The following is a 15,000-nucleotide window of genomic DNA, read 5'->3' as shown; positions in this document are numbered from 1 at the left end:
GGGCGGGGGTCCGGGCGCGGTCAGCGCCATGCGCACGCTCAGGCGCGCGGATCGAAGCGTGCCGTCTGGTGCTGCACGCGCACCTGGACGGGAACATCGGAGGGCTCCTCGACGGCGGGCTCCTTGTCAAGGACGATCACGACGGGGGCGGCGGGCTTCTCAGGGTCGAGCACGAGGGAGGTGTTCGAGCTCGAGCCGGAGGCGGCGGTGGACGTGGATTGGCCAAAGCCGTAGGAGAAGAGGTTCGACATGTTTTGTTTGGAGGGCGGACCGAGGGGCGGTATCGAAGGAAGACGAATTGGTCTAGAGGCGCCGCGCAGGAAAACAAATTGGTGATTTGGCTTCGTTCGCTACGAAGCTGCCCCCAGCAGGCGTCTTGACGGGTATCAAAATTTGAACAAAGAGGCCAACGGACCCGAGAACAAATTTTCGCCCGAAGTGGAGGAAGGGCTAGCTCCACGGGCTCCAGCGACGGGCAGTCTCCTGTCACTTGACGTTTAATTTTTTTGCCGGGTCGCTGCCAAATCCCGCACTGCGCCAGCTCTGCGTATGCTCAGAGCGAGTTCGCGCGCTAGGCTCAGAGCGAGTTCGCGCTGCGCTAGGCTCAGCCGCGCGCGCGGGCCGCCGAGGCGGCGTGGAGGACCACGAACGACCCTCGCAACAAATTATAGGGATGGCTCCACGGGCACAGTCTCCTGTCAGCACTCACCTTTGGGGGGGGCAGCATTGCCTTTGCGGTTTTCTTTCTTTTTCTAGTGACACACACACACAGTGCAACACACCCTCGCCAGCGATGTTGCGTCTCGCGTCCCATGTGCGCCGAGTCCACCTCCGGGGCAACCGTGAACCGCAGCGGCGCTGCTCTGGTCCGCGCACACCGCCGCGCAGACCGTTCTGGGCGCGGCCCTCTCGCGCCCGCCCGTGGCCGGCGCAAAGCCTCATCGGGGCAGCGCCCTTGCCTGCGCCAGCAGCGCCCGCGCGTTCGCCGCGAGGCGCTTCTTGTACAGGGACCTGTAGGCGGGCTTGCCGGGCTGCCACAGCCTCCACCTCTGGTACTGGTGGGGCGTGCGACGCGATGTCGAGGCGGGCTCCTCAGTCTGAGTGGCAGCGTCTTGGCTCGGCGGCGGATACGTCTGCGTGCGAGCATCGCGCCGTGCGCCGCCATTGGCAATGCCGTTGGCGTCTTGCACCAGAAAGGAGCCGTACTGGTGGTCCACCAGCTGGTCCAGCGAGCCGCCCCCTGGCTCCGAGTCGCCCCCCGCCTCCTTGGAAACGGGTGACGGGTAGCTCCCGACGCGCGGAGGAAACAGGGAGGGAGCCGCCGGCGCCGGGATCGAGCTGTCCGGAAGGCGCCCGTCGGGGATCGAGGCGCGCACGTCGCGCTTGAGCAGGGAGGCGCCCGTGTCCGCGGGCATGCAGGCGGTGTCGGCAGGGGAGGGGTGGATTTCCCCGGCAAAGGCGGTGGGCGATGCGCGCGCGTGCGGCCGCAGAGCCAGGCCCGGTCCGCTGCGATGCTCGATTTCGTGCGTGACGAGCGTGTCCGCCTGGCTCGGCTGAATGCCTCCACGCAACGCGATCGCACTCCCGCCAAAGCCGCCGCCGCGTCCTCCTCCAAGTGGTAACGAGAAGCCCATGCTCGCGTCGTGACCGTCGGGGTATTGGGGCTCGTCAAAGAGCAGGTGCTGGCTCGCGCGACGTGCGGGGACCACCGCCTCGCCTTCACCGTGAAGGTCGACGTCAAACAGGCGGGCCGCGAAGCTTGAGGAGGCTGCGCTGTGGTCGGGGCGGGCGGCGCGCTCCCAGCTGCTGGTGTGGCTGCTGGCGCGCTGTTGCCTCATGGGATCGTCCTCCGCTGCCGAGATCAGGGGGTTCGCCGGTGCCGGCGGGAAGTCGAAGCTCATGTGCCCTTGCTCGCGAAAGAGTTCAGACCCGCGCCGCGCGCCGCCAACAGTCTTGATGCCACCCCCGGTGAAGGGCGAAAGGGCAGACCCAAAGTGCAGGCCCGAGTCCTCGGTCTCCGCCGCGTCTGGCCAGCCCCGGGGGTGAAGCGGGGTGCGCAGGTGCGGCAGGGAGCCGGCCTCTGGGGACCGCGAGAAGAGAAGCTCGGATGTGGACGGGTGCTCCTGAAAGGGCTCGTCGAAACGCAGCGGCGGTGGCGAGCGCGGGTTGAGGAGCTCGGACGCGGCGGGGTGCTCTTCGAAGGGCTCGTCGAAGCGCAGTGGCGGCGGCGAGCGCGGCTTGGAGGGAGAGGCGTAGCCAAGCTGCTGCGGCGCACCAGGCCCGCCCGCAGACGCGCTCGACAGCGCGTGGTGGTGCCTCGGGAGGGAGGAGGGGTGTGTGGAGCCGGATCGCTCCTCAGATCGTGGGCACGCCGCGCTCAGCGTCTCGGAGGAGAGGGCAACGAGGTCGAGTGAGCCGCCGCCGCCTCGGCTGCCGCTGGCAGGGACACCCGATCGCGCAGAGACCGGCCGCTGGCCGGCGCCGCTCAGCCGGTACGGAGCGCCTGCGCGCGGCTGGTTCGGCATCTTGTGCTTGGTCGAGCCCTTGCTCCAGTTGAAGGTTGCTGGCATATTTTGCGAGAGAACACACGGCGTCTCTTTGTTGTATCGCGAGGTCTTCAGGTGGGGCGTTTATTTTTGCTTGGCCGGGTATCATGCTGAAATTCTGCAAAAACCCTGGCCGGCCCCTGCGGTGCCCCTACCTACCTACCTACCTACCTACCCTACCTATGGGAAACTAAAAAAGAAATCATGGGAGGGGTGAAGGTGTGGTACTATACCAACTAGAGTGATGGTTGGTGGTACTCTCCTGCATCCACAGTCCTTCTTGTGACATGGGAGGCCACTCTCAAGCCCTACAAGCATCAGATCACCCATTTGGGGAGGGTTGACATCGTGATTTCCGCGGAAAATTTCTTTTTCTGAAAATTCCAGCTTGAAGAGAGGGAAAAACCCGACGGGAGGGCCCAGACCCTACCCTACCTACCCCGGCATGATACCCGGCCAAGCAAAAATAAACGCCAGTTGAGGTCTTGAACAAAATATTCAACTCGGCACACATCTTTACCCCCCCCCCCCCCCTCCCCACACCCACCCCCGCCCGGCCCGACACCCAGAGCACCGCGTCCACCACGCACGAGCTATCCCTCCACGGGCGGCGGGCAGGGCGACGAGGCCGGGCAGAGGAAGTCGCCCAGCTTCCGGCTCTCGGCAAGCAGCGCGAGCAGCATAAAGACCGCGTACAGCGCGAAGAGGTAGACGGCGTAGCCGCGCGAGGCGGAGTAGCCGCCGAGCGGAAAGACGACCATGTGAGAGAAGAGGGCGGTGTAGAGGAAGAGGTAGGCGATGCGGCAGACTTGCGAGACGGACGACTCGGTGTCGGCGCCGCCCGTCATGATTGCGCGCACCGTGAGCGACGCGCCGGCGCCGATGATGTTCATGAGGAGCGGCGAGCCGAAGCAGGCCGCCACGGCCATCTTCGCCTCGCCCCCCTTGGCGGCGGCAATGTCAGAGACGAGGTCGCCCGCCGAGTTGCCGATCGCGATGACGGTGAGCCCGAGGATGGAGGTCGAGATGCCGAGCAGGAAGCCCGCCGTCTCGATGAGGGCTACCACCTCGGTAGCGACGAGGTCGAGCCAGACGATGGAGAAGCAAAAGCCCGTCACGACGAGGGCCGGCTGCCACGCCGGCGGCACGTCGTCGCGGGTTAGCCTCCACAGCGCGTAGGGGAGCGGCGCGCAGCAGAGCGGCAGCAGCAGCAGCAGTGGGAGCGGCCCCGCGCGCGCAGCCGCCGCGTCGCCCACACCGCCCGAGAAGCGAACGAGGAGGAGGACGGCGGCGAACGGCGGCGTGGCGGCGGTCCAGCGGCGGCGCGCGTCCCACTCCGAATCCGTCGGGATGGTTGCCCACCGCAGCACCGACAGGGGCCACTCGAGGAGCCAGAGGGCCTTTGACAGCCGCGATGCACCTGCGTCCCACTCGAGCCCTGCCATCGGGCAGCGCTCCTCCTCCGCCGCCTCCGCCGCCGCGCCACCCGAGCCCATCAGCCGCCCGCCGTTGTCGTTGGTCGGATCCTCCCCCTGCGCCACCGCCACCGCAACCTGAACCGCGCTGAGCCCGCCGCCGCGCTCAGCCTCCTCCCCACACACCGCATGCGCCGCCACAGGACGCGCCGCGCCGCCGTTGCCGCCCCCCCCTCCGAGACCGAGGGCGGACGCGCCGCTCGCCACCAGCGGCGCGGTGCCGCTCTCCGGCGCCACGTGCGGCGTCCCGCGCTCCGGCGCCTCACTGCCGTCCAAGCGCGGCGGCGCCTGCTCCGGGACCATCTCCACCTGCCGCGGCGGCGTCGGGCTCACGCCGCGAGGGGACGCCGGCCTCGACGGACCCCGGCCTGGGGCGGCTGCCGGAGCGGCGAGCAGCGGCGTGGAGGAGACGAGCGGCGACGCGACGAGCGGCGAGGCGACGGGCGGCGAGGCGACGAGCGGAGGCGCGGGGGCGGCGAGCGGCGGCGGCGCGCCGGCGACGCTGCTGCCCTGCGCGAGCAGGCCTTGCCCCGCCGCGCTGAAGAAGGAGGAGGCGCGGGAGGCGCGGTGACGCACCTGCCGGGCGATTGGCTTCGCGCGCTCTGCCGCGCCCCTCGCGAGCGGCGTGGCGCGGCGGCTGATGGCGCGCAGCGCTGGCTCCGCGCGCTGGAGGACGGGCTGCGCCTTGCCGCGCAGGTAGACGCCGAAGGTGTCCTCCGGCCAGCAGGGCTGTATGTAGTACCGGATCGCGATGACGAGGGCGACGTAGAAGAGGTAGTTAAGGAGGAAAAAGACGCCCTCCCAGGGGCGGACCACGCCGTTCGACGCCACGGCGAGCACGAGCGTGATCGCGACGAAGAAGGAGATCGTGTCGCGGTAGAACGGCATCCGGCTCAGCCGCCACCCGGGCGAGTGGCTCGCCGCGACCTGGGGGAGGGTGGAGGGTGCAGTGTGGAGGATGGTGCAGTGTGGAGGGTGGATGGTGCAGTGTGGAGGGTGGAGGTGCAGGGCGTGGAGGTGCAAGAGGTGCAAGAGGTGCAGGGTGCAGGGTGGGGGTGGAGAGTGCAGCGGACCCACACGACAGCGCCGACGACGACCGTCATGATGAAGATGGAGCCGCCCACGAGGTCGGCCAGCAGCAAGGAGAAGTCTACCTCCTCGGGGTGCGCCGTCGCGACGGCGATCCCTGTGAAGACGTCGGGCGCGCCGTTTCCAAACGCGAGGAGGGTGACGCCCGCGACGTCGGGCTTGAGCCGCAGGTAGGTGGAGATGTAGCTCAGCTGCGGGATGAGGAAGGTGTCCGCCGTGCTGCACAGCGCCGCGATCAGCATCGCCAGCCACACACCGAGCGGCAGCAGCGCCATGGGCGACTCGCCAAAGGTGCAGTGCCAGTGCTCGACGTACGAGCCAAAGTACGCGTTGCCAACCTCAGTGCAGTTGGCCTGCACGTACGCGCACCGATCCTCGGCCGCCGTCGCGGCGAGCAGAGCCGCGCTGCACGTCATGTACAATGCGGCGCGGCACCTCGTGCAGCGCGAACTGGTTTTTCGGACCAGCCTTCGCCTTGTCGCCTGTGGTGGTGTGGCCGGGTGAGAATCGGAACACCAGCCCCACTTTCTCGGCTCAGCCGGAGAGCACGCGGTGCTATTTGTACCCGCCGGGTGCGCGTGCATCAAGAGTCGAGTGTCAGCCGAGCGTTCAGGTCTTTGCTGCGCCGACGCGGAAGGATCGCCGGCGGATGTGCTGTGGGATAAGTGGTGTAAGTCTAAGAGGCCATCGATGACGACCTTCGAGTGGGACTTTATGCCACCGGGTAGCGTCCTTGAGAAAAAGAATTCTACGAACGCCGTCGCACAACACTGGCGAGGTGGCTCCTTCACCGCGACGCAGAGCGGCGACGTCATCGTACAGCTGCACCCGCACTCGCAGCTCGAGCGAGCTGTGCGCCACGAGCGGCAGGCGCAGGCCACGGAGCCGCCTGCGAGCGCGAGCCCTCGGGCGCCGCCCGCCCCTGCCGCCGCGCCGCCAGCCGCGGAGCCGGCGCCCAAGACGTACGCCGCCGCAGCCGCATCGCAGCCGCAGGGTGCCACCGCGGGTGGCCAGCCCGCCGCGCCTGCGGGCCCGGCCGCCGCCGCGCGCGTGCCGCCGCCGCCCAGCGGCGGCGGAGTGCGCGGCTGCTCCTTCACTGTCCCTAACCCGGGCAGGAAGCGTGGGCAGCAGCAGCGCGGCAAGGGCCGCGGTGCCAGGGGCCGTGCCGATGATGGACCCCGCCTCGTTGACAAGAACGCGCTGTCCGCGCGCGGCAGCGGGCCCTCGCGCCAGTCGCGCTCGCCGTCGCCCGACTCTCCGCCCGCCAAGCGGGCCGCCTCCGCTGACTCGTCCGGCTATGAAACCGATACGCCGGACGAGGTGCAGCAGGAGGCGGTCCGCAGGGTATGCGGCGCGCTCGGCATGAGGGAGCAGTTCGAGGCGGCGATGGCGGCGGGCGAGCTGCTCGAGATGCTCGAGAGCTTGCCGCGAGGGGCGGTCGAGGCCTCTGTCCGACAGATGCGGGGTTACAACCGCACGGGCGAGTGGCCAGAGCCCATTCTCACCAGCCCTACCCCGCAGCGCGGCCGCTCGCCAAGCCCCGTCGATGAGTGGTCAGATGGTTAGTGCCCGAGAGCGAGGGGTCCGGGGGGGAGCACAAACATAGGACGCCCAGCCTTGCCCTCGTGCCGCCGAGTGCATATCCTATGCGAGAGAGATCCCCTGTGCCCTGTGCCCAGCCCTCTCCGCGCAGCGATGCGCCCTCCCCCCTCGCTTTTGCAAAATCCTGCAAAGGTGGGGACGTGTCTGTCCTCGACCCAGCCCTAGCTTAGCGGCGATAGCTGCGCGGCTTTTGACGGCGTTTGACCGCTGTACGGCTTTAGGGGCGTACAGCTGTACAGCCTGTACACACACGTTAATTCTTGCATTTTTGCTCCCTCCCGGCTGCGAGCCGGTTCTTTACCAGGTTGCAACACCTGTTCCGCACTGTGCTGTGAATCGAGCGGCAACCAACAGCTCTCAGGACCCCCCGGTGCTGGGGTGCTGCCAGCAACCAACCAACTCACCGGCGAGCGGAGCGAGCCGAAGACGGGGGCCGAATTGGCGCTGTGACGTCGTTTTGAACCGATGTTTCGGCGGGCACGTCGCACCTACTACGTGGCGGGCCGCCAGGGGCCGGCAGCAGGGCAACCCCGCGCGGATGCCGACGAGGATCACGGTGCGCTATCTGGGCTCGGAGGTCGGCAAAAAGGTCGCGCGACCCGACACCAAGGGGGAGGTGCTCGAGCTGGCCGCCAAGAGGCTCAACTTATTTACGCCGGCCTCGCGCATCTTTGCGGCCTCCCCTACGAGCGGCCTGTATTGCACCATAGGTCGTCGGCTTTGCCGACCGACGGGCGACGTGGACGGGACACAGCGACTCGAAGGGACGTGCGAGCCACGTACCCGAACAAGCACTGAGAACGGGGCATTCCACCCGCACTGTTGCACTGGTGGGATAGGGTCGATTCCGCATGGTACGGGACCCCTCGATCGTCTCGCCCTCCCTCACTGGTGTGTTCATTGGGGGGGTTTATATAACAAACACGGTACAGGATCAAGGTGTACGCTGCTGAAGCAGTGCACCTACATAGTGCGGGACCTGGGGCAGCAACCAACAACCTGGATGGGGACCCAAGCTGCAGAACATGTGCGAACCAGTGCCTATGACGCTCAAGGAGTAGGCGCGGAGCGCCGCGCGCGGAGCGCGCCCCGAAGAAAATTTTGAGGGTTGTGGAGGGCTAGATGCGATTTCTATTAAGAGTTTGACTCACACGCTGGAACCAATCGGCCCACCCACAGGCCCAATCTCGAGTGGCGGCGCTCCGCGCCTACCCATGCAGCGGCGCGCTCCGCGCGTGTTCTGCAGCGTCCGGGTAGAGCACCGGCGCGCTCCGCGCGCATGAGAATCCAGTGCTTATGCTCATAAGCACTAAAAGCTCGTTTCTGCAGCTTGGGATGGGGACGGGGTGCTGCTCAACCGGCGGCAACCAGCAGCGTTCACAGCAGTGTGCGGAACAGGTGTTGCAACCTGGTAAAGAACCCGCTCGCTGAGGGAGCAAGCAAGCCCACCCACGCTTATATAGTCACCATTCTTACAGTGGTGTAGCTTGCGCATCGGCTGCAGCCTCTGCTGGGGCGGAATGCGCGGGGTTTTCGGCGCGATGCCCTCGGCGAGTACACCCGTGTCTCAAAAAAGCGTCTTCGGGGTGGGGGCATCTCATCAGAGCCGAGCCGCCCCCCTCGGCCTCGCACAATGAGACAGTTTTCCTCTGGGTGTACCCGTCAACAGCACTCTCGCGGCGACTCCTCCGTTCGCCCCTCTCCAGCAAGCCGCAGATGCGGGTACCGCCGCGGCCTCAGCAAGTTCTCCGAACGCGCACCCACACCGAGCGCGTCGTCCTCGCCACATCCGAAGGCAAAGGCGTCGCCGCTGGCGGTGGACGCCACCGAATAGGCGGCGAGGCCATACTGGCCCGCGCCAACGGTGCGGCCGCCGCCCAAGCTCGCGATCGGCTGCGGCTCGAGTCGCTCCTGCGCCAGGGCGGGGGGACAGCGCCTTCTGCCGCGAGCCTCAAAGCGTCCGCGACACTGGTTCGCCCCCAGCGAGCTGCCCTCAGTGAGCTGCCCTCAGTGAGCTCGCCGCGAGTGCAGTCTGCCGCTCCGCCGTGCTCCGGGGGGCTGGTGGCGGAGGGAGGGGGTGCCCGTGGCGGGGCGGGGAAGGGGGGGCGGGCAGGCGTGGCGTTGCAGCGGGCCTCCTCGTCGCCGTGTCCGAGCCTCCCGTGGCTCCCGTAGCCAAACGAGTAGACGGCCCCGCCCGCCGCCAGCACCAAGCTGTGCTCGCACCCCGCAGAGACCGCAACCGCCCGCACCGCCGCCAGCGCGCCGCAGATCCTCTCGGGCACGAGCCTGCTCCGCTTGTCTCCGTGGCCGAGCTGCCTGTTGTTCACTCACTCACGCTGAGTCGCTCGCGAACGAGACGCGAACCTCACCGCCAGTGCTCCAGATGCCTATTCATCACTGCCACTAATGAGCCACCAACCAACACGCCACCCTGTCGCCCGCGCCCCCGCTGCCCGCACACGCCCCACCCGAAGCTGAACACGCTGCCGCCCGAGGAGAGGGCCAGGCTGTGCCTTGCGCCGGCAGCGACCGCCTGCATCAGACGCCTGCCGTGAGTCGTTCCAACGACAAACGGTGGCCTCCCTTAATTAGCGCCGAGATGTGCTCCGAGCGCAACCCGCCGATGCGTCTTGGCGACGGCTGCCGCGCGGTGTCGCCGTGGCCGAGCCTGCCGCTGTTGCCGTGCCCGAAGGAGTAGGCGGCGCCGTCCGACGTTGCGACGAGGCTGTGGACGACGCAGGCGGAGATGGCGGTGCCTACGCCTCGGCTTACCAACACCGCTGTGGCCCGCAACCAAGAAAGGGGCGGTGGAGGCAGAGAGGGCGCTGCCGCGCGACCAACGCAGGTCCTCGATCCTCTTTGGCCGCAGCTGGCTCGAGAGGTCGCCGTGGCCCAGCTGGCCGAGAGCGCCTATGTGGGTAGCACGTGGTGACACAGGCAGCCAAGGGCGTGGCAGCGGATTCGGTGGACGGCAGCGGATACAGTGGACTGCAGCCGTGTGCGTGCCGTCCAGAGTGCTTGCCACAAGAGCAGAGTTGAGAGGAGAGGTGGGTAGTGCGGGGGAGAGCTATTGAGCATCTGGAGGGGAGAGAGCCGTCGCCGAAGCTCCAGACGTGCCCCTCCGCCGTGAGGGCGAGGCTGTGTGCGCCTATTCACAACTCCGCAGCGGATCAACAAATAAGCAAACGGGCCTCGCCGGCGAGGCTGTGTGCGCGCCGCCCGCCGAGACGGCGACTGCACGGCTCTCGGAGCCGACTGCGACGATGGTCGGCGAGGCGCGGTCCTCCTCCTCCCCTACGGAGACGTGCCGTGGACGTGTCGTGGACGCGTCCTCGACATGCGCGTGGCGAGGGTCTTCATTTGCCGAGTCCGAGCCGGCCCCGAGCCCCGATGCCTATGAATTAATACCGACGACTGATCTCACGAATCAACAAAGAGGCGGAGCCGGCGCCGGCGCTCCCCATGCGAAGACATCGCCCCGCTCGCTCACTGCGAGCGTGTGCGCCACGCCCGACGACACGGACCGGAACCGCACGCGCTGCCCAGTGACGGGCAGGCGAGTCGGCTGCGCCAGCCGCCGGACACCTTCGCCGTGACCCAGCAGGCCGGGCCGGTCGACGCCGGCATCGAAGTCCTCGGTCCCGCAGGAGAGGAGGCGTCCCGAGTCATCCACGAACGTGACGTGCGAGAAGCCGACAGCGATCGGCTGTGCCGGCACCCGGTCCCGCCTCTCCTCCCAGAGGGCCGCCTGCGTCCACGACGGCTCGCAAGTCGTGTCGAGAGCCGGCAAGCCATACCGCCTCGCACGCAGCGCCCGCACGACGGCCTCTTGAAAGTGCAGAGAGGTGCGCTCGGCGCACGAGAGGTCCTCGGGTGCCGGGAGGAGGGAGCAAATGTGAGCGAGGGCATCGGTCGGGAGGCTGGCGAGGGCGAGAGGCCGCTGCTCGTCGTCAAGTTGCTGGCTGACCGTGCACTCGCGGCTGCTATCCATCACTGTCGAGGGCCACTGCACCCTGGTTGACCTTTAGAGCAGAGGCCAGCGCGGTGCTTGTTTTGGAGAGGCCGAAGGGCACTTTCCGGAAATTTCTTGGCTTACCAATCACTCTCAGAACACGAGGCCGAGAAAAGAATTTAATCCTCCCAGTCAGGGTCAGGGCTCTCAGAGGGCTCTCTTGCCAGCAGCGGCCCGATGCCGATCATCCGGCCCGGCCCTCGCCCTCGCCACAGAAACCGCCATCCGACTCCCACTCCGGCGCCCGCCCCGCCCCACCCCACCCCGCCCCGCCCTACCCCGTCCCGCCCCGCCCTCTTGAGCACTGGATAGGGTCGATTCCGCATGGTACGGGACCCCTCGATCGTCTCTCGCCCTCCCTCGCTGATGTGTTGCCCCGCGAGAAAGTTAATCAAAACAACTCTCTCTGGCGGCGGTCCCCGTCCCGGAGCTACGGCGCAGGTTCTCTTGGAGGTGGTGTTGGGGCCTTTCCAGGCGGGTACGGCGGCGGAGAGGGAGGCGGGATTGGCGCCTGGCCAGGAGGGTACGGTGGCGGGGACGGAGGTGGCGTCGGTCCCAGGCCTGGCGGATACGGCGGCGGCGAGGGCGGTGGCGTTGGGGCCTTGCCTGGCGGGTACGGTGGAGGCATCGGGTTCTTGCCAGGCGGGTACGGCGGCGGAGAGGGAGGCGGGATTGGCGCCTGGCCAGGAGGGTACGGTGGCGGGGACGGAGGTGGCGTCGGTCCCAGGCCTGGCGGATGCGGCGGCGGCGAGGGCGGCGGCGTTGGGGCCTTGCCTGGCGGGTACGGTGGAGGCATCGGGGCTGGCGGCGGTTTGGGTGGTGGAGTCGGCGCCTTGGTCGGCGGGTAGGGCGGGGGCGAGGGCGGTGGGGTCGGCGCTTTTGCAGGCGGGAAGGGTGGCGGCGAGGGCGGAGGGGTTGGGGCCTTGGCAGGCGGGTACGGCGGTGGCGAGGGTGGCGGGAGCGGCGCTTTTGCAGGCGGGTACGGTGGCGGCGAGGGCGGAGGGGTCGGTGCCTTGGCAGGCGGGTACGGCGGTGTGGGCGCGGGCGAGGGGGGTGGGGTCGGTGCCGTGGCAGGCGGGTACGGCGGTGGCGAGGGTGGCGGGATCGGTGCGTTGGCAGGCGGGTACGGCGGTGGCGAGGGTGGCGGGAGCGGCGCTTTTGCAGGCGGGAAGGGCGGCGGCGAGGGCGGAGGGGTCGGTGCCTTGGCAGGCGGGAATGGCGGTGTGGGCGCGGGCGAGGGCGGTGGGGTTGGTGCCGTGGCAGGCGGGTACGGCGGCGGCGAGGGTGGCGGGATCGGTGCCTTGGCAGGCGGGTACGGCGGTGGCGAGGGCGGCGGCGAGGGCGCCTTGGCGGGTGGGTAGGGCGGCGGCGAGGGAGGCGGCGAGGGTGCCTTGGCAGGCGGGTAGGGCGGCGGCGAGGGAGGCGGGGTCGGTGCCTTGGCAGGCGGGTAGGGTGGTGAGGTCAGTGGCATGGGCGGCGGCACCGGCGCTTTGGTGGGCGGGTAGGGCGGTGGCGAGGGTGGCGGGATTGGTGCGTTGGCAGGCGGGTACGGCGGTGGCGAGGGTGGCGGGAGCGGCGCTTTTGCAGGCGGGAAGGGCGGCGGCGAGGGCGGAGGGGTCGGTGCCTTGGCAGGCGGGAATGGCGGTGTGGGCGCGGGCGAGGGCGGTGGGATCGGTGCCTTGGCAGGCGGGTACGGCGGTGGCGAGGGTGGCGGCAAGGGTGCCTTGGCAGGCGGGTACGGCGGCGGCGACGGGGGCGCGGGCGGTGATGGGGGCGACGGCGGTGGCGCGGGAGGGGCCGGCGGCGAGGGTGGCGCGGGGGGTGGCATTGGCGGCGGCGGCGGCGGCGGCGGCGGCAAGGGGGGCGGCGCCGGTGGCGGCGGCGGGACGAGGCAGAGCTCGAGCCGCTCCTCGCCCGTGAAGCTCCCGGCGCCGTCGCAGTACTGCCAGTTATTGTACGACCGTGCCACCGCGTAGCCGTAGCCCTGGCTGCTGGTGTGGGCGGACAAGATGAAGCCGTAAGTGGCGTCGATGTAGATGTAGGTAGGCACCCGCGTCACCGTGCCCTCGACTACCGTCGACGTGATTGTGTGCCAGTCGTCTTTGCTCACCGTCCCGTCGACAAAGTAGTCGCGCACGGCCGTGGACGTGGTCGACGCGTCTCGGAACTCGATCGTGTTTGTCTCCGAGCCGCACACGCCCCCCGACACCGTCGCACGGATGAAGGGGTAGTCGACGGTGGTCTGAGGCAGCCGGTAGAACCAGCAGCTCGGCGGGGCGGGCGGAGGCACCGAAATGTAGGACAGCTCGACAATCTCCTCGTTTGAGCCGTGCAGCGCCGCGCTGTTGCAGCGGTCCCAACCATTGTTTAGGTTGTAGCCGCTTGCAAATACCGTCGCTGTAGTTGACGAGCTTCCCAAAATCCAGCCGTAGTTGGTGCCTGATCCAGCATACAAGTTGGTCGGCAGATTCGGGACGGAGCCGGAGACCAACGTCGAGTCGATTGTTTGCCAGCTTACTTGGGTCCCGCTCACAAAGTAGTTGTACAGGCTGGTCTTGGCGGCGTCGGTGGCGCCCGTGAACTCGATGGTCGTCGGGCTGCTGCCGCACGACCCGCCCGACACCGTCGCGCGGATCGCCAGCCCGCTGCTCGTCGTCCCGTCCGACGGGATGCGCTCGAACCAGCAGTCGTCGCTGTTCTTCGTGCCGTAGCTCGCCGCTAACTCGAAGTGCGACCTGCTGTACGAGGAGCCGATCGGGCACGAGTAGAAGGTCTCGAACGAGGCCGGAGCGCTCGGCGACGGCGGCGGCGATATCGGGTAGTTGTAGCTCGCCAGCTTGTCGAAGGAGTACTCGGCGGCGACGTTCTGCGTCCCGGAGCTGGAATAGGACGAGTAGATCATCGGGCACGAGAAGAAGGTCTCGCACGTGTATGGGGGCGGCGACGGGGGCGACGGGAGCGATGGCGATGGCGGCGGCGACGGCGGTGGCGAGGGCGGCGCGGGTGGCGACGGTGGCGCGGGCGGGGGCGAGGGCGGGGCGGGGGGCGAGGGCGGCGCGGGGGGCGGCGCGGGGGGCGGGTCGGGCGTGGGCGGCGGCGGTGGCGGCGCGGGTGGCGCGGGAGGCGCCGGTGGTGCTGGCGGCGATGGCGATGGCAACGGCGGCGGCAGCGATGGCGGTGGAGGCATAGGCGGCGCGGGCGGCGACGGCGGTGCCGGCGGCAAGGCCGGGGGTGCAGGCGGCGATGGCGGCGTCGGAGGTGGCGACGGTGGGTCGCACACTTGGTCGTCGCAGACGATGTAGATCGTGCCAATCCCACATTTCCGCCAGCAACAGTTCGGCGAACACCCACCGTAACAGCAGTTCTGGGTGTTCTGGATGTAGATGTAGCCATTTCCCTGATAGGTCATCGTGTAGGGGCTATTTGTGTAGTACCTCTCGTAGCCCAAGCCTCGGTCGACAGGAGGGTGGTACGCGCCATGGTAGGAATGCTGGTACCAGCCTCCATCGGCCCGCGCCTTTGCTGGGTCTGATGCCGACATGTCCACATGGTCCACGGGCAGATATCTGTAGCAGGTGCCGACAGGGCCCGAGGGAATGTTGATGGCGGAGGCAGTCGTTGACACGGTCTTTACGCACGTGGCGAACGGGGGTGGTGCAGGGGGCGCTGGTGGCGAGGGTGGCGTCGGCGGTGGCGCCGGCGGTGCCGGTGGCATTGGGCTCGATGGCGAAGGGGGGAGGTGGCGTCGGTCCCAGGCCTGGCGGATGCGGCGGCGGCGAGGGCGGCGGCGTTGGGGCCTTGCCTGGCGGGTACGGTGGAGGCATCGGGGCTGGCGGCGGTTTGGGTGGTGGAGTCGGCGCCTTGGTCGGCGGGTAGGGCGGGGGCGAGGGCGGTGGGGTCGGCGCTTTTGCAGGCGGGAAGGGTGGCGGCGAGGGCGGAGGGGTTGGGGCCTTGGCAGGCGGGTACGGCGGTGGCGAGGGTGGCGGGAGCGGCGCTTTTGCAGGCGGGTACGGTGGCGGCGAGGGCGGAGGGGTCGGTGCCTTGGCAGGCGGGTACGGCGGTGTGGGCGCGGGCGAGGGGGGTGGGGTCGGTGCCGTGGCAGGCGGGTACGGCGGTGGCGAGGGTGGCGGGATCGGTGCGTTGGCAGGCGGGTACGGCGGTGGCGAGGGTGGCGGGAGCGGCGCTTTTGCAGGCGGGAAGGGCGGCGGCGAGGGCGGAGGGGTCGGTGCCTTGGCAGGCGGGAATGGCGGTGTGGGCGCGGGCGAGGGCGGTGGGG

The 15,000-nt window shown here is 69.0% G+C and overlaps 4 protein-coding genes across 4 annotated transcripts in view; 1 reads left to right on the top strand and 3 right to left on the bottom strand.

The window, feature by feature from the left end:
• Positions 1-938: 938 nt before the first annotated feature.
• EMIHUDRAFT_98097 (hypothetical protein) lies at positions 939-2,570 on the bottom strand (the record flags this gene model as incomplete). Its single annotated transcript, XM_005790612.1, has 1 exon — positions 939-2,570. The coding sequence occupies one exon, from the start codon at positions 2,568-2,570 to the stop codon at positions 939-941; it is 1,632 nt and encodes a 543-aa protein (XP_005790669.1).
• Positions 2,571-3,139: 569 nt separating this feature from the next.
• Positions 3,140-5,694, bottom strand: CCX2 (Cation/Ca2+ exchanger; the record flags this gene model as incomplete). The annotated part of the gene is made up of 7 exons (XM_005790611.1): positions 3,140-3,710; positions 3,843-3,984; positions 4,204-4,330; positions 4,598-4,948; positions 5,095-5,463; positions 5,546-5,592; positions 5,676-5,694. 7 exons carry the CDS (start codon positions 5,692-5,694, stop codon positions 3,140-3,142), a joined length of 1,626 nt encoding a protein of 541 aa, XP_005790668.1.
• A 106-nt stretch (positions 5,695-5,800) lies between these two features.
• EMIHUDRAFT_200785 (hypothetical protein) lies at positions 5,801-7,162 on the top strand (the record flags this gene model as incomplete). The annotated part of the gene is made up of 3 exons (XM_005790610.1): positions 5,801-5,962; positions 6,254-6,671; positions 7,017-7,162. The coding sequence occupies 3 exons, from the start codon at positions 5,801-5,803 to the stop codon at positions 7,160-7,162; spliced, it is 726 nt and encodes a 241-aa protein (XP_005790667.1).
• Positions 7,163-8,294: 1,132 nt separating this feature from the next.
• Positions 8,295-15,000, bottom strand: part of EMIHUDRAFT_449052 (regulator of chromosome condensation) — a gene marked incomplete at its 5' end in the record, with an annotated part of 8,710 nt that continues 2,004 nt past the window's right edge. The window contains 7 exons of the mRNA XM_005790609.1: positions 8,295-8,623; positions 8,845-9,028; positions 9,181-9,258; positions 9,330-9,468; positions 10,298-10,725; positions 12,686-13,590; positions 14,005-14,252. Coding sequence (XP_005790666.1) covers positions 8,375-8,623; positions 8,845-9,028; positions 9,181-9,258; positions 9,330-9,468; positions 10,298-10,725; positions 12,686-13,590; positions 14,005-14,252 — 2,231 coding nt within the window. The 3' untranslated portion in view covers positions 8,295-8,374. The remainder of the gene's footprint in view (positions 8,624-8,844; positions 9,029-9,180; positions 9,259-9,329; positions 9,469-10,297; positions 10,726-12,685; positions 13,591-14,004; positions 14,253-15,000) is intronic.

This window comes from Emiliania huxleyi (genome assembly GCF_000372725.1).
Source record: "Emiliania huxleyi CCMP1516 chromosome Unknown EMIHUscaffold_12, whole genome shotgun sequence".
NCBI classification, from domain to species: Eukaryota; Haptophyta; order Isochrysidales; family Noelaerhabdaceae; genus Emiliania; species Emiliania huxleyi.
Note: the sequence above shows the minus strand (reverse complement) of the source record. Positions and strands in the feature narration are given on the sequence as shown.